The sequence below is a fragment of the Muntiacus reevesi genome, chromosome 4 (assembly GCF_963930625.1).
Source record: "Muntiacus reevesi chromosome 4, mMunRee1.1, whole genome shotgun sequence".
Classification (NCBI taxonomy): domain Eukaryota; kingdom Metazoa; phylum Chordata; class Mammalia; order Artiodactyla; family Cervidae; genus Muntiacus; species Muntiacus reevesi.
This window is the reverse complement of record NC_089252.1, coordinates 51706892-51733090: the sequence shown is the minus strand read 5'-3', so window position 1 is coordinate 51733090 and position 26199 is coordinate 51706892. Positions and strand designations below refer to the sequence as shown.

Genomic DNA, 26199 nt, shown 5'->3' with positions numbered 1-26199 from the left:
TGACGGTCACAGACTCGTAGGCATGCAGGGTGCAGGTGGAGTACCTAAGTGAACGAGTGAGCAGGTGGACGGAAAAGCCCGTGTCCCTGCAAAAGGGACTCTGCCCAGCCTGGACTTCCGGGGCAGGAATGCACACCTATTGTGTTCGAGGGAAATCAGACACTCCTTTTTTTTTTACATGGAAAAATCTCAAGTCCTATTAAATACAGAAGCAGATGTGTGCACTCATGTCAGTTGTAAGTCAGTTGGAACACTCCCACATGTGGCCTAGGGCCTGTCTTCTAAAGACTTTTAGTATAAGTCCTAGGCTCAGTGGCTCAGAGATAACCCCCTGACACCGTGGAGATAAATATTCTGCTTTTATGACAATTTCTGATTAAAAATAGAACATTTTTTACTTGAATACATAAGATCTTGGTTTTGTTCTATGGAAGTTTTGTTGAGAAAAATTCAAAAGTGTTGCTTTTTAAAAATCATTGTCTTTTCTTTCTGTCCCTCTTTCAGAGAGGATGCTTTTTAGTAACAAATATCAACTTCTAGAAATAATATTTATGTACTATTAATTCTCCATTGACTTAGTGTTGTTGTAGTCTGCCAGGTTTAATTTAAAGGAAGGCTGAATTCACAGAAGTAATTCTAAACATGTGTAAATTATTAATTTATATATAGATATATAAATTACAGCAAGAGATAATATCTGTATAAGTTTAGTTAAAACAATAGTCTGACAACTGCTTTTCTAACCAAAGGTTGACAAACTTGAAAAAGAACAAAAATTGAAACAACATGTTGAAAATCTGGATCAAATGGCTGAGAAGCTTGAAGAAAAACATAATCAGATCACAGAGTTGGAGAATCTTATACAGAGAATGGAAAAGGTAGGCCCTTGGAGAATTAAAGGCGCTTCTTCGTGACATGGTTAGGATGAGAATGAGTGAAAATAATATGAAAGTAAGTAGCATGAAGTGAAAGTACTCTTTGTAGCTGAAGATCTTAGAATGTGCTCAGTAATGTTCGTTTCTTGCCTTACACATTTAATATGATGTGTGTTGTAGTTACTGATTTACCTTTCTACAAACACTGCAGTCATATTATCTGTCACTTTTTTCCCCTAGTAAATGTATGGCTGAGAAAGGGGAACTAGGTGAGGCCAGGAATAGAAATAAGGGAAAAGATCGCAAAGTCCATCTACTACTAGTAATAGTGTAGTGAATCCCTGCAGTCGTAAGCACTATGTACTAGTCGATAGAGGGTTTATTTCTGGCCAACCGTGTTCCCTTTAGGTTTGTAAAAACCTGTGGCTGGGATAGGACAGACATAGTTCACAAATAAGAAAAGACATTCTATGGAAATTGTAACTTTCAAAAGAGACAATTCAGGGAAGAATGCTAATAGAACAAAAATTATTAAAAGTTTTATGCAGCACTCCTTTAAGTAGCTGGCCCCCCAAATACACACAAAAAGTGAGCACATGCATTTCATTTGGCATGCCTCAGAATTCAGAATTCAGACAAGCCATGGAATATTTTTTAATAATGAACCAATAGACAGTTGGCATCTTTGAGTTAGAGTAGATAAGAATACAGACTTTTTTAACTTCTAGTAAATATTGCCCAATGCTGTTGTCGTTGTCCAGTCGGGACTCTGACCCCACGGACTGCAGCGTGCCAGGCTCCTCTGTCCTTCATCCCAAAGTTTACTCAAATTCATGCCCACTGAGTCTCTGTCCTTCACGCTCTCCTGGAATTTGCAGATTCATGTCCATTGATGATGGTGCTATCTAACCATCTCATCCTCTGCTGCCCTCTTCTCAATACGTTTTTATATTTATTATATGAATTTCCCAATTTGCCTCCACTCTTCTCAGCCTTATTTTGTTTTATGAATCTGCTTGAATTGAGGCTACTTTAGAAATGTTAGGGCTTCCCTGGGGGCTTGGTAAAGAATCCACCTGCAATACAGGAGACCTGGGCTCAATCCCTGGGTCGGGAAGATCCCCTGGAGAAGGGGGGAAGAGTGGGGAAGAAGCTACCCACTCTAGTATTCTTGCCTGGAGAATCCCATGGACAGAGGAGCCTGGCGGGCTACAGTCCATGGGGTTCCAAAGTCGGACATGACTGAGTGACTTTCCCTTTCCTAGAAATGTCACTTCCAAAGCATCACATTTCAAAATTCAGGATATTTGCCTAAGAAAAAAGTTTGATCAATTTTTTACATATTTCCTAAGAATTTAATTTATATCTGTGAGTTTGGCTGAGTTTGTGATCTTAATGAAGGTCCTATAAGGACCTAGTTTAGAAGCCTAAACTTAACTGAATCTAATCTGCAGCTACATTTGTGTTGCACTGTGGGCGATGTTCAGTGTTTTACTTTAGCCAAAATCCCAGGGCTGGAATGTCCTCAAGTAGCTGATTTGCCCACATGTAACTGTTTATAAGTTAGATGTTTTGGACAAACTGGAACGTTTGGATGAATACTTTGCAGTGCTAGAATATTTATCCTGCAAATAGATAAAGAAGATATGGTACATATATACAATGGAGTATCACCCAGACATTAAAAAGAATGAAATAAACCATTTAGAGCAACATGGATGGGCCTAGAGATCATCATAATGAGTGAAGTAAGTCAGACAGAGAAGGAGAAGTAACATACGGCATCCTTATACGCAGAACCTGAAAAGAAATGATGCAAGTGAACTTATTCACAAAACAGAAACAGAATCATAGACTTAAAAAATGAACTTATGGTTCCAGGATGGGGAGAGGACGGGGAAGGGGTAATTAGGGACTTTGGGACTGACTTATACACACTGCTATACATTTAAAATGAATAACTAACAAGGACCTACTGAAAAGCCTAAGGAACTCTGCTCAGTGTTATGTGGCAGCCTGGATGGGAGGGGAGTTTGGGGAGAACGGATACATGTGTATGTATATATATATATATATATATATATATATATATATATATATATGGCTGAATCTCTTTACAGTCCACCCGAAACTATCACATTGCTAACTGGCTGTAGTCCAATACAAAATAAAAAGCTTTTTTAAAAAGATTATTCGTCCTCTAATAAAATCCCATCGACAGAGGAGCCTGCAGGCTATAATCCATGGGGTCACAAAGAGTTGGACATGACTTAGCGACTAAACAACAACAAAATTGTTTGGCAGACTAAGATAGTGCAAGGAACATTTGCATTGAGGAAGGGAAGACAATTCCTTTCCTCAATTCAAATAGAGTTGCTTAATTAAACTACTTGATTAACCAGCTTGACATTTGAATTTAGGTTTGCAATCACCTCAAACCCAGTAACACTGGGTCATGTTTAGTGGCCAGCTGTCAGTCCCTGAAAATTAACAAAAAATAATGGAATGTGATTTCTGTCTTCTGGAAACCCAAGGAAATCTGCCCTGGATGTGAGGTCATCTCAGAATTCTGGGGTATATTCACTGCACTATATATTCAACAAATATTTGAGCTCCTACCATGTACCAGGCAGAGCTAGGGGCTAGATATGTATTTGGAGTGGACTGGATACCATCTCTTTGTGGAGATTGCAATATAATGTATCTGGGTCGTGTGAGACTCCAGGAACTTCCCAGCCCCCCTTTCACTCATTCTCACAGGGGTCCTCAGGGAAGCTGAGATCCTACTGAAAGCAGGGGGATGGACCCCAGAATAAGGTTAAGCAGCTTAGATACTGGCAGACATTTGGAGAAGTGACGGCCTGGCATTCGTCTTGATTTTGACCCTTAATGGAGAGCTCTCTCGAGGAGCTTTGTGACACAGTAGGTGGACAGGATGCCTAAGGTTCAGGACGGCCATGCAGGAACCTTCCAGAACATTCTAGTTCAGTGACTTCCTAAAGCAGAGTCTTTGGGGATCTCTGGGAGGTGGAGGTAGATGGGGATGCAGTAGAAAGAAAATGTGAAAGAATGTTTTTTAACATGCTTAGTTTAAGGATACATTATATTTGTAAAATGATCAAACAAATACAAGAAGCAAAGTTTGGTAGAGTTTGGTATTTCTCAGAGGTACTGAGCAATACAGGCTGTGATGAAGGCTTTCTCAGGAGGGGAGTGTGTATCAGAATGAGGAAGGGTTACTCTTAATTTGTTAGTATTAATAAGAAAAAGACATGCGTTCAAAAAGAAATGAAAATTAAAAATGAACATCCCCAGCAAAGGTTGATAAATAAATACTGCCTGGTGGTGAGCACGCCCCAGGAGAAGGATTCATCTTGTACTCACTTGCACAAGCCGCTGCCCCAGTAAATAGCCATTAGTGGCATGAGGTCTGGTAATGAACACATTACTTAAAACCTTCACCATCTGTCCCACTTTAATCAGGAATGCAGTGAGAACGAATTCCATAAACACAGTGATAAGCCAGCAAAAGCGCCCAATAAGAGCATTTTAACATGGCATATGTTCCTTTGGCTAGCGTGCACTACTGTGGCGTAGTATTTGGTTTCCAGTGTCATTGATTTAGCTCTATTAGAATTTTAGAGCTCAGAGGCGCTTTGGAGACCAGTTAATTCCTCATCATCATTTTATAAACGAGGACCGTGTGAACAATGAACTATTTCACAGTCCACCAGTTAGCAGTTTGCAACCCTTTCTGTTAGGCCCCCAGCTTCTCTGATGTGGGATAAAAAGGATATCCGTGATTCCGGAATCATTTAGATGTTAACATATGGCAATGATTTAAATTGGTGTCCACTTCACCTTGATCAATAAATGAAGTGGTGAAGTGAAAGTCGCTCAGCCGTGTCCGACTCTTTGTGATATATATATACAGTCCATGGAATTCTCCAGGCCAGAGTAGAGCGGGCAGCCTTTCCCTTCTCCAGGGGATCTTCCCAGCCCAGGGATGGAACCCAGGCCTCCCACATTGCAGGCAGATTCTTTACCCGCTGAGCCACAAGGGAAGCCCAAGAATACTGGAGTGGGTAGCCTATCCCTTCTCCAGGGGATCTTCCTGACCCAGGAATCGAACCGGGGTCTCCTGCACTGCAGGTGGATTCTTACCAGCTGAGCTATCAGGGAAGCCGTCTTCAGTAAATAGGGTGAGGGAACGCGAGCTCTTCAGAGGTGTGGTTTGTCCACTGGGTGGCGCTGTGGATGCTTTCCTGTCCAGAAATACTGTTCCTGAAAAGTGAAAGTGCTAACTGGGGGAATGTGATCCTCCCTGTTGTCAAAGAGGAAACATTAGAGTCCAAGCTTCAAGGACCTACTGTCCAGCACAGGGAATTCTGCTCAATATTCTGCAATAACCTACCCACGAAAAGAATGTGAAAAAGAATGGATGTATGTATAACTGAACCACTTTACACCTGAAACTAACACAACATTGTAAATCAACTATACTCAAATATAAAATAATAATTTTTAAAAAATTTCAAGCTAAATACTGGAGCCTTGACCGAGGTAGAATATTTGCTTGTCTAGATGTCTGGTCTCCTTAAACCCTTGTTATAAAGATCCATTAATGGAGAGTAAGTCCATTAGGAAGAACATTTGTTAAAACACCATTTTTATCCCTATAAATTCAAAATATTATAAGTGATATGTTTCTTTGGTGATCCAAATATCATAATAAACTTTCAGAGTATCTTGTTCCCTCAGATCAACTAGGACTACACCAGAATAATATACATGTATATGTATATAAAACTAGAATGCCACAGAAAATTTTGAAAAAGCTGGTATAAATTTTAAAAATAACAGCACACATAAGATATGACATACTTGGTATCTTCAAATTATTATATATTGAGGTTCTAATATGTTCCAGAAAAGCATGTGGACCTTTCACATACATCCCAATCATCCCAACAATGTAGGTAGTATTAGTCTCATTTTAGGGATGTTCAAAAAGTAAAAAAAATGACTCAGATAGAATGAATACATGTCAGATGTTTTATTCAACTCCTTAAGTAATGAATGAACCAGTAAGATGGTAAAGCTGATTTAAATAAATTTTTTTTTTCTTTTGAAATTGACTATTTACACGCATTTTGAAAAAAAGAACATAGGATAGGATTACTGGGTTAGATACAAAAGTAGTTAATATTCTTTAAGGCAAGAAACCATAACCTTTGGGATTACTTTTCTACCAGGCAAAACCCCACAAATTAACATGCAACTTCACAAAATCAGGGTTCTAATCAAATAATAAATAATAAAGTCAAACACAAAGAAATTCTCCAAAAGAATTAAAAAAATTCCTTGGGTCTGGTTATTAAACAATGACCCAATATGATATTAAAATCATGTTATGTTGAACCATAAGTTTTGGTTAATTTTTCTTAACAGTGATAAGAGCTAGAGAGGTTAAAGCCTTGGCAAAAATTATAGTCACCAGGTTTCAAAACCAGGTCAGTCCTTGTCCAAAGACATTCTGATATTTTTGCTACAATGTCACTATCTTGTAGTTTACAAATTCTGCAGAAGGTATGATTTTAACCAGCATTGCAAATAGTGTCAAAACATCTATTTCCATCAAATATAAAAAAGAGTACAATCACGACAGCTTTGATTTTCTTGGGTGTGTCTGTTTTCCTCTCGGATGGAAAGAGTTTGGTTTAATAATGACATTAAGACATTTGTTTAGGTATCCTTTCAAAATGTCAAAATTTCTGTTCCATCCTAATTAGGAAGTGACTCTATCACTTGTGGCTTTGCGCCTTCACTAAAAATACATTTACTACTTTTGTACCTTCTGACAGTTGCCATGTGAGAGCTGGGTATTGAGACCAGCAGGACAGTGTCCTTGGATTCCAATAACTGAGACTAATGTAGGAGAAGCAGGTGGAATGATGGGAGAATCAGTGCCTAGAGAGAGATGAGCAGTTAGCGTCTGGGGTGGGATGGAGAGACACAAGAGAAGTTTGACCGAGAAGTGGGCTAGGGAGGGAGCCAAGGTCTCCAGACAATGGAGGGCGGTGAAGACACCTAGTCTTGACCTGTCATGCAGCTACTTGTAAAGGGACGACAGAGGATGAGATGGTTGGATGGCATCACGGACTCAATGCACATGAGTCTGAGCAAGCTCCGGGAGCTGGAGATGGACGGGGAGGCCTGGCGTGCTGCAGTCCATGGGGTCACAAAGAGCTGGACGTGACTGAGCGACTGAACTGTACTGAGCTGAAACCATACAGGAGAATGCCTGCCTGGGCCACTGGGGTGGACTGTAACAGCTCCGTATGAAATTAACTCGAGTTCAAAATGTACTTCTGGTATTACAAGAAGCATCTTTAGTGAACAGTTTGCAAGAATGCCTTGCGAAACACATACACACACACACACCGAGGACAAGAAATAAGCAAAAATTGTGTCTTATTATCTCCTAGGAAAAGAGAACACTGCTAGAAAAAAAGCTGTCTTTGGAAAACAAGCTGCTGCATCTCAAATCCAGCGCTACAAATGCTAAAAGGTTTGCAAATCTACCAGTAAAAGCATTTCCTGGTGTATTTTCTCTCCTCTGGTCCACTGAGCAGATAGAAGGCTCCTATTCCACAAGAGAAAGGAAGCCTGAGAGTGCGTGAGGAAGGATTTCTTTGCATTAACTGCCATGCGTCCCTTTCTAGCTACCGGGGGATCAGGAAGGAAGCAGAGGTCACTGCGGGTACAGGGAGACGGAAGTGTGTGTGAGGAGGGGGCCGTTAATCCTTCTGAAGAGTGAATGAGCCTGTCCTCTCCCCTGGTGCTGAACCAGTTGCTGTTGAGGTCTCCCTTCACCTGATCTTCTGATTTGGTTAATGGATCTCTGCTTCAGCTGGCATTAAATTAGCTAGCCCACAAGTGCAATTGTAAGATGGCTTTGTCATGCTCCCAACTTTATAGAGAATGAAGAAACTACTGTGAAAAGCATCCTTAGTTCTTGGGGCTTACTTTCAAATATTCATTTGGTGTGCTGGTCCTCGGTGTGCTAGGGGTGGGGGTGGATTTACGGGTTTATGGATATCAAGTGACTTGACTGCTTGGCTGCTATTTGAAAAATCCTCCAAAATATGATAGAATGAATGGTATTATATGAAATTTCCTGAACCTTTTCTTTTCATTTCCTTTCTTTTCTTTTAATTCTTAACCTTCCACAATCATTATATATTCTGATATAACATTCAAAGTTCAATCTGTTTCAAGATCATAGTTCATCCATCTAGAACTATTGCACTGGGCACTATTATGAATCTCAAAGTGTGCACATTCTTTTTGTCATTTAATAACTTACACTCAAACATCAGTTTATCTTGGTCCTTTGACTATTTTTTTCCTATTTCCTTTTGTTTCCCTGTTATCTCTTTCTCTTCATTGGACCACAGAAGCCAAAGTCCAGAACTGGACTGACTCTGACAATTTTGGACTGACCCTGTACCTACATGTTTGAAACACACTGGGATACCACTAATATCAATTTCCCTGAATGCCTGCGAACAAGCATATAGCCCCAGAAGGTGGATTGCTAAGCTTTGTAGCACTGCACATCCCTAACTTATAGGTAGGTCTTCCTGGGTGGTGCGGTGGTAAAGACTGCCTGCCAGTGCAGAAGACGCAAGAGATGTGGGTTCAGTCCCTGGGTTGGGAAGATCCCCCAGAGGAGGAAATGTCAACTCACTCCAGTACTCTTGCCTGGGAAACCCATGGACAGAGGAGCCTGGTGGGCTACAGCCCGTGGGGTTGCAAAGAGTCGAACACGAATAAGCACAACACAAGAGCCTACACACATCTCTGTAGATAAGGAAGAAAATACTATGGAAAATACCCATAAATCTTTGAAATTACTTGTATTTACTCATAATTTAACTCTAAGTAAATTTTTGGCTTACCTCTTTTTTTCTAAAGAGAGCTTTTCCATGCAGTGAAACTACAGGTGGTACAATGTGCCTTCCATTTTTTCTTTAAAAATAGTTTTTTTTTTTTTTATGGATAATAGAGGTTTTGTTAGTGTTTGAGCCAAAAATGTAACCATTTTAAAAACCAAACTGATCTGTTCTTTCAGTTCTATTATATATGAGCTGTCATGATAAAGAACTCTCAAAAAACTCTTGACGTTTTAAAAATATCTTGAGGGAAATGGATGTTTTGTGTTTCCAGAAAGGTATTGAACATCCTGGCTTGTGCAGTTTTCATAAATTGTAGGTATCACAAATATTTGTTTTACTTGTTACTTCGAGCTGTATGTGGAGGTATTCACTTTGCTAAGTGACAAGAAAATGGAATCAGTATGAGTCAGATTCTTTTGGTTAAAGCAACAGACTTGGTTAAGCTAGCATCAAGGATTTCTGTTCAAGATTAAGACTGGATAGATATGGCTGTAAGGAAGATGTTCTCATGGGAAGACAGGAGGACCACCCTTTAGCACCTAATGTGATTTGAAAAATCAGGTTATTTTGTTGACCCTGCTTAGCAATGTGTATTTATGCAGTTTCACTCTTTTGTTGTTCTTTGTTCTTCTTGGATGATTCCTTACCTTTTCTCACCATCTCTTCCTTTCAAATTCCAGAGGAAAGATTCTGATTGGCCTAATACTACTTCCTGTTTTGGTCAGATTGAGCATGCTGACCAACACCTACAGGAACATCCAACCAGTAGCCTGTGGCAGACGCCCCCTCCCAATCTTTTTCAAGGAATAGCCTAGGCCTGCTTCCCTAGGGGGCAGGGAAGCAGCTGTGGGCGATTTGGTGCTTTAATCAAATCACCAAATTTGATTTGGTGGCTTGGGTGATTTAATTTCCCTTAAACATAGATAGTGAGTTAGATAGGTGCCATGATTTTCTTGAATTGCAGTGAGCGTCATTCTATCATTTTGATAAAGATATAAAAGACCTAATATATTGGAACTTGGCATTTCTAATGTTAGAAAGCATCTCGGAGGATGATAACTTTTAAACTTTTATAATTCATAAGAAAAGGCTTTTTCTTGCATAAAAGAAAGAAGTCGTGTCTGACTCTTTGCAACCCCATGGGTTGCTACACACCAGACTTCCCTGTCCTTCACTATCTCCCGGAGTTTGCTCAAATTCATGTGCATTGACTTAATGATGCCATCCAACCATCTCATCCTCTGTTGCCACCTTCTCCTCCTGCCTTCAGTCTTTCCAGCATCAGGGTCTTTTCCAATGAATCAGCTCTCCTCATCAGGTGGCCAAAGTACTGAAGCTTCAACTTCAGCATCAGTCCTCCCAATGAATATTCAGAACTGATTTCCCTTAGGATGGACTGGTTTGATCTCCTTGCAGTCCAAGGGACTCTCAAGAGTCTTCTCCAGCAGTGCAATTCAAAAGCATCAATTCTTCAGTGCTCAGCCTTATGTGGATATGTATATATCATTATAGTAAACTAATCCTCACAATTACTTTTAACAAGAGTTAAAAGATTTGGCAGAAGCATCTTAAAAACAAGGTTCACTCCATATTTCTACTACTGTCAGTACTAATTGACACGTGGATGCGCCTTTCAGTTTTTAAAGTAACCTCAGGTACCTTATTTAATTTGATCTTTCCATTTTCCTTCCAGAAGTAAACAGCTTCCAATTGGTTGCTTGATGTATCAAGATTACTCCACCTTCCAGAACTTGTAGGGCTGGGAGTTAGGCTCTGGTATGGCAAGAGGAAACCCTGTGGCTCCTTCCATAGAGGAGAACTGACTTTCTCAGGAGACTCCAGAGACCTTCTCTCAGACTGGTTTCCTGAGTCTGTGTGGCTGTGAGCAGAAGGGAGTTTTCCAACTTCTCTCTCTGCCCTGTGACATCTCAGACAAACACACAGACCCATTTTAGAGTTATGCTTCAGGGAAACACATTGGGACTTAAGATAAGGAGTGTGTTGGCTTCTCCGTATCTACAGAAGCTGCTCAGGGATGGCACGTTCCTTACAGGAGGAAACAGGGTATCTTGAAGATGTGGTTACTTATTTTTTATTTTTTTAATTATTTATTTATTTATTTATTTTTGGTTACATATTTTTTAAACGATTTATTTACTTGGCTGCATCGGGTCTTGGTGGCAGCACCCAGAATCTTCGCTGTGTCATCTGGGCCTTTCACTGGGGCACACAGGCTTGGTTAGATGCATGTGGGATCTTAGTTTCCAGACCAGGGATCGAATACACATCCCATGCCTTGCAAGGCAGAGTCTTAACCCCTGGACCACCAGGGAAGTCCTGGGGTTGAGTGTTAAAGCATACTTTTGTTACTAACAGTAGTTTTGAGGGTTCTTTTAAGCCTCCCTGCCCTACTGAGCGCCACCACTGAAAATGACAATGGGGAAGATTTTGACCAGCAATAGAAATGGAAATTTCTGAGTTTGGTTGAAATGTGAGCAGAGCTATACCCACGCTTTAGCTTATTCTTTTACTGTGGTCTGGCCTGGGAAAGGTAAGGACCTGGCCTCTCCTGTTCTTCTGGCTGTGATCCTCTCTTCTATTGAGGACTCTCGTTTTGTGATGGCCTCCATAAAGGTCCGAAGAAACATCAGATCCTAAACAACAGGAAACCTGAGTCCCTGTAGATTCTAGTGTGATTCTTTCAGTTTCAAAGAAGCTCCAGGATGCCACTGATCTCACTATCTTCTCTCTCTAGTGGGAATTCCGTGTTGGATTATTAATGTTCCCAGTGTTTGAATATGTGGCAGGTGCCTAGAAGCAGCAGCATCTTGATAGAGGCAACGTAATTTCAGTTGCCACTTTCCCTGCATTCTGCTTGCATCTCAGCACCTAGCCCTTTATATGTCCTCTGGAAGTTTCATTCCTCCAAATATCATAATGTGTTAACCCCTGGTAATAAGTGTGCTTTCAGTTCAGTCACTCAGTTGTGTCCAACTCTTTGCAAACTCCCTGGACTACAGCACGCCAGGCCTCCCTGTCCATCACCAACTCCCAGGGCTTGCTCAAACTCATGTCCATTGAGTCAGTGATGCCATCCAACCATCTCATCCTCTGTCATCCCCTTCTCCTCCTGCCCTCAATCTTTCCCAGCATCACGGTCTTTTCTAATGAGTCAGTTCTTTGCATCAGGTGGACAAAAGTATTGGAGTTTCAGCTTCAACATCAGTCCTTCCAATGAATATTCAGGACTGATTTCCTTTAGGATGTACTGGTTTGATCTCCTTGCAGTCCGAGGGACTCTCAACAGTCTTCTCCAACAATACGGTTCAAAAACATCAATTCTTCAGTGCTCAGCTTTCATTATAGTCCAACTCTCACATCCTTACATGGACCACTGGAAAAACCATAGCTTTGACTAGACGGACTTTTACGTGCTTTATGAAAATTTAAAAGTGCTATCTTCTGAGACTATGTAAATGTGGCCACTATCATGCTCTTCATACTCTTTGTAATTAGATATTTATGTCCCCTGAATTCTAAGAAATGTAAGATTGTGTACAAAAACTACATAACATAACAATCGTTTAACTGGAAGTAAATTAGATGAGGAAATCAGGGAGATACAAGAGCAGGATATAATGAGGTTAGTCCACAAAATGTGTACCAGGAAAAGCGCTATACACCTTCTCACAGTGGTCCATTGACTTAAGTTTAAATTTTCTAGCAGCCAACCCAATGAGGAAACTGTGATTCGTTTTGTGACTCACCCTGTACATGTGACTAAAACCAACCAGTTCTTTGGGAGAAGTCTCTTTTTTAAAAAATATGTCTATAAGAGAAAAGAGAACAGTTTCTAGGATTTGCTTTTGGAAAGCACCATGAACAATGTGTTCAACTGAATCCTTAGAGTAAACACAGAAGCTGTACCTCACAAGATGCTTTTAAAAAGGAGAGCATGATGTCAGAGAATAATTCGATCAAAGCCATACTCACAGCGAGCAGCAGAAGACAAATGGAAAAGTTTAATAATGCTACCTCGGATGGTGGAAGTTAACCCCTAAATAGATTTTAAAGTATCCTGACAATTGGACAGAGAGACAGTCCTCCATGACCTCAATTTCCTTTGACCAAATCTTTGGCAGACATTAGCCAACAGAGAGATTTCGGATTTGCTTCTCACCTCTTACTTATTATGTGGTCATCCCATGTTACGGAAGATAAAACTGTTTGTTTTCATGTTTCTGCAAGTTAAAGAGAGGGTTAACTTCCTTTCTTGCACAGTAAGGAATCTATCATAAAGAAGACCAGAAATGGTACTCTGTTCACCCTCTCTCCACGGTAAACTGAGAGAGCATCCTCAGTTCCCTTTTTCATCAGGATAGAGCCAAGATTTTCCTCTCTTTTAATTGGGGCTTTTTAGTCTGCTGCCATTGCCATTCCCAGGCTGTGGACTTTCTCAGCTCCAAGCCTGGGATGTTCAAAAATAAAATCCCAAGAACTCATCCTTAATGTTGTTCCCTGGATCCCAGGGTCCTGAACCAGTCTTCCCTTTTCTCTCCATCTTTCTTACGTACATATGTGCTCAGTTGTGTCTGGCTGTTTGCAACTCCATGGACTGTAGCCCACTAGGCTCTGTCCATGGGATTCTCCCAGCAAGAATACTGCAGTGGGTTGTCATTCCCTCCTCTAGGGGATCTTCCTGACCCAGGAATCGAACTGTGGCCCCTGCATTGCAGGCAGATTCTTTACCACTGAGCCACCTGGGAAGCCTCATCTTTCTTCTTGCTTTTGTTTATATATAATGTTCAGGTTTGGGGTTGTACTTACTGGGAAGAGTGGGGAAAAACTACATCTTCTGAATCTTCCTGGAAGTGGGAAGTTTTCCAGTTTTATTTTAATTTCAACACTGAGTTTGTATTTATATTGAGTCATTGGGAGGCAGCATAAATCCTGGATACAGACATTTGTCCTCCTTTCCTGGTCTGTGTTAGATTTCTTCTTGATATTTTGCTTTAATACATCTTAATATTAAGACTGAGCGCTTCAACTGAAAGATAAATAACAGTGATTAAAGGGAGCTCAAATGGTGGCTTATTTAGTATATTCTCACATTTAAAGACCTTAAATGGATGACTGGGTTTTATGTTTATTGAATAAGCTTAAGGGATTTTTTTTTTTTTTTGTAACGTCCTTTAATCACTGTTCTAGCGTATAGCGCAGATAATTCTGAAAGCCCTACACTTTCAAGAGTGCTTCCAGAAACACTTTTCTTCCATCTTAAGACCTATTTTTGATTTTTATTTATCTATGATGAGCTTGATAGTAATATCCTTGTGAAATACACAGGGAAATTTCCCGAGTTTTATATTTTGGGGAGCATATCTACCTATCCCCATCCTTCTAAACACTTTTCACATTTGGTCCTTAAGTTCTGGGTCATCATAAGACAATATCAGACCATTTTGAATACTTACCTTTACTAATATACAATATTTTCATATTTTATGAATTTTTAAAGCTAGCCTGGCTGTGCAGATTTTCCAAGTTCTTTCTCATTACCCCCCAGGAAAGTCCTGAGTCTGACTGCTCTTTCCCTCTTTTCTTTTCTCTTTCTTTCTCTTCTCTCTGAAGAGAGAAGAGAACCAACTATCGGCCAGAATTCTGTTTGCCTTCTGTGCCTCTTTGATCCATGTATCCACAACTCATCTTTTTTGTGAAGTGCTTCAAGTCACTTTCTAATTTTTCTGCTGAGTTCCCATGCCCTTGATTTATAGATGCTCGTTATATATTCTGGATACAGTGCCTTTATTAGTCATTTCTGTTACTGAGATTCTGAGGCTATCTGATTAACTTTCATTTGCTGATCAGTAGTTTTAAGTTCTTGTCTAGTCAAACTTATTAGTCTTTCCCTTTGCAGTTAATACTGTTCTGAGTCCTATTGGGTTGGCCAAAAAGTTCATATGGAAAAACCCAAATGAACTTTTTTCCCAATCCAAGATTTTAACAATCTTTCTCTATTCCAAGTTCATTAAAATACTCTTCTATATTATCTTCTGAAATTTTTTTGGGTCCCCAGTTTTATCTTACATAGAATTATTTTTTTGATGAGGTGTTCATTTCAGTCGCTCAGTCGTGTCTGACTCTTTGCAACCCCATGAATTGCAACACGCCAGGCCTCCCTGTCCATCACCAGCTCCCAGGGCTTGCTCAAACTCATGTCCATCGAGTCGGTGATGCCATCCAGCCACCTCATCCTCTGTCTCCCCTTCTCCTCCTGCCCCCAATCCCTGCCAGCATCAGGGTCTTTTCCAATGAGTAAACTCTTTGCATCAGGTGGCCAAAGTACTGGAGTTTCAGCTTCAGCATCAGCCCTTCCAGTGAACACCCAGGACTGATCTCCTTTAGGATGGACTGGTTGGATCTCCTTGCAGTCCAAGGGACTCTCAAGAGTCTTCTCCAACACCATAGTTCAAAAGCATCAATTCTTCTGTGCTCAGGGTTTCTTTATAGTCCAACTCTCACATCTGTACGTGACTACTGGAAAAACCATAGCCTTGACTAGACGGACCTTTGTTGACAAAATAATGTCTCTGTTTTTTAATATGCTGTCTCGGTTGGTCATAACTTTCCTTCCAATGAGCAAGCATCTTTTAATTTCATGGCTGAAATCACCATCTGCAGTGATTTTGGAGCCCAGAAAAATAAAGTCAGCCACTGTTTCCACCGTTTCTCCATCTATTTGCCATTAAGTGATGGGACCAGATGCCATGATCTTAGTTTTCTGAATGTTGAGCTTTAAACCAACTTTTTCACTCTCCTCTTTAACTTTCATCAAGAGGCTCTTTAGTTCTTCTTCACTTTCTGATGAGGTGAGGTTAGGATTAATCTCCTTTTTCTTTTTTTCCTGTGAGTATCCACTTATCACAATATCATTTGTTGAAAATACCATCTTTTTAAAAAAAATAATATTCTATAGCATCATCTTTGATATAAATTGTTGGTCTATCTCTGCTGTATATATGTAAATGTAAAATAAAAGTGGTGTAGTTATAGCATAATTAGTTTTATCAGTCTTCTGTAGATGAACATTTAGATTGTTTCCATTTTTAATGTTGTGGACAATAATGAACTATATTTTATGTATATTTTATGACATATACATGGTATGTAATTGTACAGCACTTTATAGTAGAAATTATTTCATTACATAGGATAAATAATGATGACTATCTTTATACATCATTTTACTTGTGCAAACATTAGTATAGTTTTTTTCTATAGCAATTTTTTCTACAGTAAAACAAATTCTTTTTAAAGCTCTCTTAAACAAGACTGAACAAGGGGGAAATTAAGATTGTCTTAAATATTTCAAGTTGCGTGAAAGCTACTTGGTTTTAAGCAACTTTATTATATATTAAACATTATTGAGAGAATCGTAGTGTTTAGTATTGTCCTACTTAGAGCAGTCAAAGCCTGGCTCATGAACTGTCAAAATCATTGGAACACCTAGAGCCCTACCCCAGCCTATTGGATCAGAGTATGCATTTAATAAGATTCCTGACAATTTAATAAGATCTTCCAATACATATTAAGTTTGAGAAGCAGTGCTTTAGTACATGATGTAAAACAATGGAAACTCTTTTTTAAAAATAAGAACAAGTTCTGTAGTGTCACATGAATTTCCATGACCTTTGTAATATTTGCAGAGTATAAAAAGTCAGAATTGCAATTGCATTGGATCTTGGCTCCTAATTGTAAAACCTTAACAAGCTAAAACAAAATAGTACTTTGTAAAAACTCATTTTCCAAAAGCACATTCACTTTACCTCTGAAAGTGTGCCATACAGTCTTGTAGTGCTCTAAAGGTAAGGATAATTATAACTGGTTTCTGATATATATGAAAATCCCTGGCCCCGTGTTCTAATCCTACTATCCCATGTGTGTGGTATGGCTGCTGGGTCTCTGGGTGCTCCCGTAGGTGAGACAGATTAGTTATGTAAGGGCTTCATCTGGCTCAGTCCAGCTTGACTCAACTACCTGCTGGAAGGAGGGAAGTCACAGGGGGCCACAGAGGCGCTTTTGACATGAACCGATCTTCTCATTCAAGTTCATGTCTGAGCTAATCGGAGGCTGCTTAGTTTGTCTGCATGTGTCTTGTTTGGCATAAGACATCCTACCCACACGTTGCCCAGGGGTAGAGTAGTGTGTGAGGAGAGCTAGGTAGCACAGCTGTAAAAGGAGCTGTATAAGGCATTAGCAAATCTTTCTTTTTTCCTTTGCATTTCCAGTTGCCAGGATCTTCAGAAGGAGATTTCCCTCCTCCAGGAGCAGATCTCACACCTGCAGTTTGTGATTCACTCCCAGCATCAGAACCTGCGCAGTGTCATCCAGGAGGTCAGGTTAATCAAGTGTGTTTCTCTGGCAGATGGTATGTTTACAGCGAGAAGACCAAATACACGCGCCTTGTCTGGACTCTGCAAGCGCTGAGATTCTTCTTCCCACTGACATTTCCTTGTTATTCCCAAGCGACATGGCTCTGTTTTCAGTGTCCTCTTTTGTCTCTTTGCCCACACCTGTGATGTTCTCAATGAACGTATTTGGGAAATTACATTTACCCTTTAGAGGTTTCAGTGGTTTTTTTTTTTTTTTACAGTATTCTGAGCCAGGTAAAGTACACTGTTCTTTAGAAGATTTTTTTAGTTTAAGAGATTCAGCCTTCTTAGGGAAGAAATGATCTGTTTTCATTACCTCATGAAAAATGGTTAATTTACACAGGGGGTGTGTTAGCACCAAGATGCGGTCTGGCCCTTCTTCACTGGGAACACCTTGGCAGGTGAAAGGTCATTGTGATGGCAGCCAGGTGGATGGTGAATTGCACGCTCAATTTACGTCAATTGATCTGATTTGGGAATTTGCTTTAGACTTAAAACCAGACCTTCATTGCTGTCTGCTATATAATATATAATATATAATATTCATCTCTAAATGGAGTCCTTCCAAATAACTCAAATGCCTTCCTAACACAAATGCAGCATTTGTACCTGGTTGGCTAGCTCTCACCAAAAGGCCAGTGTTGAGTCCTGGCAACTTGAGAGCCAGGGAGGATGGAAAGGGCATCCCATTTTACAGATGAGAAGGCTGAGGTCCACAGTAGTTAAATGGCAGAGGTGACCTTGGAATCCACATGCTTCCTCTCTTGTGGCCTCATCCAGGACTTCATCACCCCACCTCCCCATCACCCCCATGTTGCCTCTTAGCAGATGTTCCTCCAAAGCAAAGTGGGCTCACCTTAATATGCGGCTGGTTGACCAGATCTCTGTGGCAGGGAGTCACCCTAGACCAGGCTGGGGCTTTCCACCATGTCCACTGGCCTCTGCTTCTGCAGGAGGAAAGCGTTATGGGGCTGAGTCACAGACGAGCACCCGTGTTGCTTCCTAGATGCATCCTGCTGAGCTTGGCTTAAACAGGTTTTCTAAAGATGAAAATGTTTAATCGCGCCAGCTGTGTGCTTTCTTGTCCCCAGGTGCCAATTTGTCCTGCTATTTTCTGTAGCCTGCTGAGTCTGCTAATGCTCAGGATTTAATTTTGTTTATTTGATAAACATTATTTGACCACAGAAACCTGCACAATTTCTGACTTAAGGAACTATTCTCCGTTGTCTGGCAAGATTTTTTTCATTTCTGTTTCTCAATTCTTAGATAGAGGCCTTAAAAAATAATTTAAAAGAACAAGATAAGAGAATTGAAGATCTGCAAGAAAAAGTTAACATACTGGAAGCCCAGGTAAGGAGGGCATCTATTGTATATTTCAGTGTGAATGTGAGTGTGTGTATGCTCAGTGTATCTGTGAGTCTGTGTATGAATGTGTCCTCTGTGTGTGTGACACACCTGTGTGTGAATGCTTTGTGTGATGGTGTGCCGGTGTGACACTATGTCCAAGTATGTCTGTATGTGAATGTGTGTGTCTGTGTGATTGTGTGTGACTGTGTGTATGTCTATGTATGAATGCAGGTCTATGTGTCTATGAGTGTGTTTTTGTGAATGTGTGTACATCTTCTATGCATAAGAATTATAGCTTTGCTGGGGAGGTACTCTTAATAATTATTTATTATCAATTCTATGGGCTTTCCTGGTGGCTCAGATGGTAAGGAATCTGCCTGCAATGCAGGAGACCAGGGTTCAATCCCTAGGCTGGGAAGATCCTCTGGAGAAGGAAATGGCAACCCACTCCAGTATTCTTGCTTGGAAAATTCCATGGATAGAGGAGCCTGGCGGGCTACAGTCCATGAGGTTGCAGAGTCGGACATAAGTGAGTGACTGAACACACATCAATATTAAGTTATTGTTAAAGGTTCATTCAAATTTTCAGAAATACTTTCTCTCTTGGGGAGGTCAATGATACTATCTCTCCATGTAGACTTGAATTAGAAGCTTGGGCAAAGCCCCTCTTGTGTGAAATCAGCTCAGCTAGAGAGCCAGGTTTGCTGTCTCCTTCTTTCCCCCCATCCTGAGATGTCCTCTCTCCTCCTCTTTCTTCATCTACATCCATCAGGGCATGCAGGCTTTGCCTCAGGGCTCACTGACTTCAAGAACCTAATTGAAATTTTCTTATGTTTCAGTGTTTTAAAACTTATCATGAAACTATAATTGACGTGATACACCGTGATTTTCTGCCCACTCGTCCTCTCTTGATGGGGAAGCCTTCTTTAGGCGTTCAGCTGCAGTCCCCGGCTGGCGGTGTTCCCCCAGCGCCCCGCCGCTCATAGGAAGCTCAGCAAAGCCTCGTGGTTGTTGGAGCTTGAGGACGCCTGTGCCTCCATCCCCGCCTTGCTTGGTGCGCAGGGTCACCCCTCCTGTCTCTGTTGAGTGACTTCTTCACGGGCTGCCTAGGCCTGCTCACCATTTCTACTTCGTCCCTCGGTATTGTGGACCCTTGCGTTCCGTGGAAATCTCCTCGTCCTTTGGAGCTGTGCTGCTCCCGGGACAGAGCAGAGAGGAGCGCCTTGATCCAACTCCCAGCACCCGCCTCACCATTCCTTCCACCCTCACATTCCTTCTGCTTTCCTCAAACAGAAGAAAAAAGTCATCATAACATAGGGAGGCTGTAGATATTTTGCATCTTCAGTTTTGTAATCATCCCTGTTTTGCCATTTCTGCCTTCCTAGAGGACCACTGTTGTCTTTATTCTAGAGGGTCAGCTCTTGGAATATTGGGTTTTCCTTAAATTCTCACCTATTTTAGGTTATCGGGGACTGATGAGGGCCAGGCTCACAGCTCTGTCGAGCTGAAAAGTGTAGTGATTGTAGAATAGTTGGCTCAGATCGGTGTCCACTCAAGCACCCATAACCGCTTCTTAGTTTACATCAGGTGATGTGACTCAGGTCACGTTAGAGCCTCTTCCTCAGAAGAAATGTCTCTAAAGGCATTTCCTCACAGTTTTTCTTACATAGTAGCCTTTTGGAAAACGTTATTTATAAAATGTTTTCTCTTAAAGTATTTTAATAACTATTTTTCTCTTTTTACATAACTAACATGTTCATTCATCCTGTACAAAGTAGGAAAGACGGATAAGCAAATATAACAAGAAAATCACTCAAATATACTGTCCATGGGCAGTTATTCAGCACGGTTATGTGTATCTCTGTTTCTGTGGGAATTTTGTGCCTGTTACATACTCGTGTGCATATATTAAAGGCACAGACTATATGTGGCACCATTTTATTGTAAACTTTTATTTGTTTCATCAACTTTTTCCGTGTCGTTAATTATGTAATTAAGTCTGTAAATTCTTACTGAGTGGGTACTATGGTGTTGACACTAAGTTTGGGAAAACAGTGTTAAACAAAATAGATATGAGCCTTGCTCTCTGGAATGTACTATCTAGTGAGGGAGACAGATAGAAATACATTAACATGTAGCTAACAGTATCTGGAAAGGTTCTGCAGGAAAAGGATAGGATGCTCTGGGCAATGACACCTGGATGGAGGAGTGTATGTGGACCATTTAGATTGGTGGGTGGGAAGAATCTCTCTAGCAAAATGAATTTCAGTGTGAACTTTGTGGACGCTGGGTGGTGGGGCATGTCAGGTAGCCAGACAGGAGACCATTGTGGGTGCTTCTAGTCTAAGGGGTTAGATCATGAAAGGCCTTTAGGTCGTTCTAAGGTGTAACAAGAAGGCCTTTGCTTACCAGTTAAATTAAATTAACATCCATATAATTAGCCACCAAAGTTTCCACTGTACTGTTATGAAATAATCTAATTAACTTAATGCTTACTGTTGGATTGCTTTCCAATATAGCGTTCATAAACAGCAATGAACTCAACGTACTTGTACAAGTATTACTGATTATTTGTATAATTGCTTCCTTCCTCAAGATAAAGTTTTAGAAACAGAATTGGTAACTCAAAGACAGATCCGTTTTTAAGATTGTTGATACATGCTCCAGTTTTCCGTGTCTGCGGGATCAGGCATCTCCTTCAACTGCCATAGCTGCACCTTCAGCTCACGTTCAGTCTTTCAGCTCTGACATTTCTGACCTGCTAACAGCCCTCTTTTTTACCCTCTTTATTTATTTATTTATTTTTTTTTAATATTATTTTATTAGTTGGAGGCCAATCACTTTACAACATTTCAGTGGGTTTTGTCATACATTGACATGAATCAGCCATATAATTACACGTATTCCCCATCCCGATCCCCCCTCCCACCTCCCTCCCCACCCGACTCCTCAGGGTCCTCCCAGTGTACCAGGCCCGAGCACCTGACTCATGTATCCCACCTGGGCTGGTGGTCCGTTTCACCATAGATAATATACATGCTGTTCTTTCAAAACATCCCACCCTCACGTTCTCCCCCAGAGTTCAAAAGTCTGTTCTGTACTTCTGTGTCTCTTTTTCTGTTTTGCATATAGGGTTATCACCACCATCTATCTAAATTCCGTATATTACCCTCTTTATTATAAAGGGATTTCAATATTTAAAAATCCTTTGCTGTTGTTTTAATGAAATCTAAGAAAGCTGAGATGAAAAACACAAGTGCTCAGATTCCCATTTTGAGCTGGGATTCTCCTTCAGATCCAAGTTTATCTGTAATTCAAAGCGGTCAGGTGTGAGGTAGGGATCTAACTTTTTAGTTGTTTCCCTACTGAGCAGTCTGGCTTTCCATCATGAATTTGAAATGCCTATGTATCCTAGGCTAAGTTTTTATGCTGAAAATCAGTTCCAGTGGTGTCTCTGCCTGTTTGGCTCCTTCTGCTTTAATTATCATTATCTGTCACTCTCACTCAATGAGGACTCAATCGTGTCTGACTCTGCGACCCCAGGGACTGTAGCCCACCAGGCTCCTCCATCCATGGGTTTTTCCAAGGAAGAATACTGGAGTGGATGGCCATTTCCTTCTCCAGGATATCTTCCCAGCTCAGAGATTGAACCCTGGTCTCCCGCATTGCAGATAGACTCTTTACCATTTGAGCTACCAGGGCAGCCCATCATAATCTGTAGTACATTTCAATTGGAGAGGCTGTTGTCTTTCTTTGATCTTTCATTATGGTCTTAGGCTCTGGTCATCCCTAATTAAGTGCCGGCCCTCTTCACAGAGTCAGGGCATCAATGGTGCTACTGCTTCTAAGCCAATCTTATGTTCTTTAGTTGTGTCTCTATTTGCATCATCCCCAAAGCTAATTTTATTGCCCTAAGTAACCTGGCAACCCATACACGACTAAGGCCAATTGGCCTTTTGGTGTAATAGTTAAACCAGAAAAATGTATTGCTCCCATTGTATTGCTTCTGTATCCTCAAATTTAACAAATAATTACTGACTAGCCATTCAGTGTAATAGGAGGATGCAACAGACTGCATTCCCTTCATGAAACTTCTTGGTTGCGTGCAGTCCGTCTATACAAGGCTGCAATTCCTATAGCCTCTTCACTAAAAAAAAAAACCCCACAGTGATGGGACAGCATCTCTCAGTATCACCTAAGATTCTCTGTATGAAGCCAAGTCAAGCTACTATTTTTTAACACTTTTTTACGTAAAAAGTCTTCAAATTATAGTGGTATTGATGAATGTCTTTATGATTTTGAAATATATTATCTTCAGCAGATAGTTTCCTGCCCTGCAGGGAATGTTATATGCCCATTTCAGCTTTAATAAAACTCATCCAAGCCACATTAATGTATTTATTCAGCAAATAGTTCTGTGTGTTTATGATGTACCAGGAAATGTTCCAAGAGGTAAATATATGGCATAAACAGGACAGACTGTCCTGACCTCATCTAGCTTTATTTTAATTGAAGATGTGTACAATAAATACATGAATAAATAAATGCACAGCTTAATTAGGTAAGGGTAACCGTTCCAAGAAGAGCAAAACAATGACAGTTACAAAGTGACGGGAGTCAGGAAGTGCATCTCTGAGCCTGTGGTCTTGAACTAGGTACCTGAACTGAGTGACCGCGTGAGCTGGAGTGAGCCTGTTTCTAGTCTAGCCCTGGTCAGTACTTTGTTATGAGGATCTTAAATTGGAGGGGCATGTGCAGGGTGTACTGTCTTGCATTACAAACTTAAGACCATGACCTATTCTGAAATAACAGTGTAAGCTGATTCTGTTTATGAAAAATTGGTCACCAGAGCTGAACAACTCTTTTAAAGACGTCAACTTTCTAAACCATATAGACAGCATCTTTTTCTCATCCATAATCAACACACGTGTCTCTTTGAAGGCATGCTGCATATTTCATTTTGTTTAATCCTCAAAGCTACTTTGGGTGAAAGTTATTAATTACTACATTCCCTAAGGGAGTAAACTGAGATTCGGAAAAATTAAGACACTTGTTCAAAATGACTCAGCTGCATTCAAGTCTTCCTGGCTTGAAGCACATGCGTTTCTTCCCCCAGTATCTACTTATCTGGGTGGTCAAATAAGTGTGTGTGTATATGCAAATATGTATGTGTTTCAATATACACATAGGTATATAAATTTTAAAATGATATTTATTTCTATATACTTAGCATATACATTTAGAAATGAATAGTTATAATGTTAAATTTTCAGGGTCATTTATATGTATTTGAGTCATTGTCACAGTTATTACATTAATTTTTTTCTATTTTCTAGAGTTTTGAATCATGAAAACAAATACTTTTTTCTAACCTAGCAGGGATTTTTTTCCTCCCTCCACAGGGAGAATAAAAATTCACTTATCTAAATCTGCTCTCTCTTTTCTTTTCAATCTTTAAGGATTTAAACCTCTTTTAAGTCTCACCAGGAAATTTCTGCTTAACTCTGCCAAAATTACTTACTTTTCTTTCTACTTGGCATATCTTCATCATCCTAATTTACAGCTCTGAAATTTATCTTACATTTCATGCATTTCTAACGTCTTCACTAATGACCTGCTCATACGGAGATGCATCTTCAGAAATTACTCCATTTTCTAGACTTTGAAGAGTATCCTACTTTATGTAATCACCACCATCCCTAAAATTTAATTTACTTCCAAGGCTGTTTTGCTAGCAGCTTAAGTACACAAAAATTCAGTTCTTTTGGAAAATTTTGTCAGTGAACTATCCTTGGGTAGACTCAATAATGGTGGACTTACTCTGGCCATTAATTTATAATTTTGTAAACTAATGATATAATAAAACTTATACCTTTAGTTGGTCTAATTAAAGCCTATGAAAGTCCATGAATAAAAATTAAAGACCTAATTCTATTTGATGAAATAAATCACCACAGAAATTGAAATATGTGAAAATAAAGACAGTCTAAGATGATAACACTTACACTTCTGTATTTTTTGGAGCCTAACAACTTGAGAAAGTAGGAGTTTATTTGGGAAAAACTCCCAACACTTTCTACATACTTGTCCAGCCACAGCAATATATTTGTTCCAGTGCTGTTGTCATCATGATATTGAGTTTCAAGTTGTGCTTCATGACTTATAAAGTATTGTCCCAAAAAAAATAACGTATTGTACAGAAAGGAGTTTTTCTCAGTCTTGTACTTGGCCCTGATAAATGCGTGCACTTGTTTGGAATGTATATTCAATTTATCTCCATTATACAAAGAACACCTTTATCATCAGTTTGTCAAATTTGAAATACCTTTCCTGAGTGAGATTTAGGCACTTAACTCTTGAAATATCACAGCAAAATGATTCATGTAGGAAGAATTTTGCTCCATCTTTTCATTATTATTCCATGTAGATGCTGAGGGATGAGAAGGTACAAAGTTGGTATCTTGTCTTGGTTTTCCTTAGCTCAGGGGGTCTTCATCTTAACTGCACATTAGCATCACCTGTGGAGTTTGGAGACCTCCAGAACACTGATTGCAATCGAATGAAACAAACTTTGGGTGTAGGACCCAGGCATCAGTAGGTTGTAAGTCTCCTAGTTAATCCCAATATACAGCCAACACTGAAAACCACTCCTTCAGTCCAATAGGCTCTCCTATGTGAGCAGATATCCTAAAAACTATCACTTGGCCACCCTGGGTTTCTGATTCAATGGTTTGGTTGGGAATTGAGGATGTGCGGTCCTAATAGTTTCCCAGGGGATGTTAAAACTGTTGACCTCAGGCTTATGCTTCCAGAACTGTGCCTCCATTGTTTTTCTCTCCCCTTTTTCCACCTAGCCCATTTCACCTTGTCTTATAGGTCCAGGTAATAAGCCCAAGGAAATCCAAGGGTGCATCCAGATTTGAAATATTATGATCATATGATATGTTCCTTCCACCTTATATATGATAGGCAGACTGTGTATCATTTACCACTAGGATAGAGAGGAAAAAATAGAGGCTTCAATGAGAATATTAAGACTAAGGATTCCACGAACCAAAAGAACAGATGGTGCCTGTGTTCCTGGACTTTCTAATCAAGAGATTGCACCAGAAAGACAAATGTGTAATCAATATTGTGGATATCTTTCAAAAGGTTCTTTAATAAAGTTCTTTCATGAAGTTCTTTGCATCTGTCCATATAAAAGAACCTGTAAAATGAAACAGTTCAGCTGTTGAGTTTCAGAAGCTGAGCCAAAATACTAAATTTGAATCTCTTGGTAAATGAGGCATTTTTCAAGGTGTGTGTTTTTGGAAGTGATATTTAGGGACTCTCAACTAGCTTCTGTTCTGTGTTCTAACAGAATGACTGGAACAGCAAACTGACTGCGAAGGAGGGATGTAGGTGGTGGGTCAACCAGGAGTACGGAGTGTGGGACCCCTAAAGGTGATGCCTGTGTGATCTTCGTCTCTTTTCAATTTTAGAACAAAGAACTAAAAGCCAAGGTGGCGCTCTGGCCTGAAACTCATAGGACGAAGGTATCTAAGGCTGTCTCTACAAGGTAAGGCCTTTCTTCCCCCACCACCT

General features: G+C 40.1%; 1 protein-coding gene across 2 annotated transcripts in view; it reads left to right on the top strand.

Moving 5' to 3' along the window:
* Positions 1–26199, top strand: part of CCDC68 (coiled-coil domain containing 68) — a 57474-nt gene that overhangs the window by 24657 nt on the left and 6618 nt on the right. For both annotated transcript variants that reach the window (XM_065932768.1, XM_065932767.1), the window contains 5 exons: positions 750–878; positions 7364–7446; positions 17125–17230; positions 18535–18618; positions 26097–26173. In XM_065932768.1, the coding sequence (XP_065788840.1) occupies positions 750–878; positions 7364–7446; positions 17125–17230; positions 18535–18618; positions 26097–26173 (479 nt within the window). The remainder of the gene's footprint in view (positions 1–749; positions 879–7363; positions 7447–17124; positions 17231–18534; positions 18619–26096; positions 26174–26199) is intronic.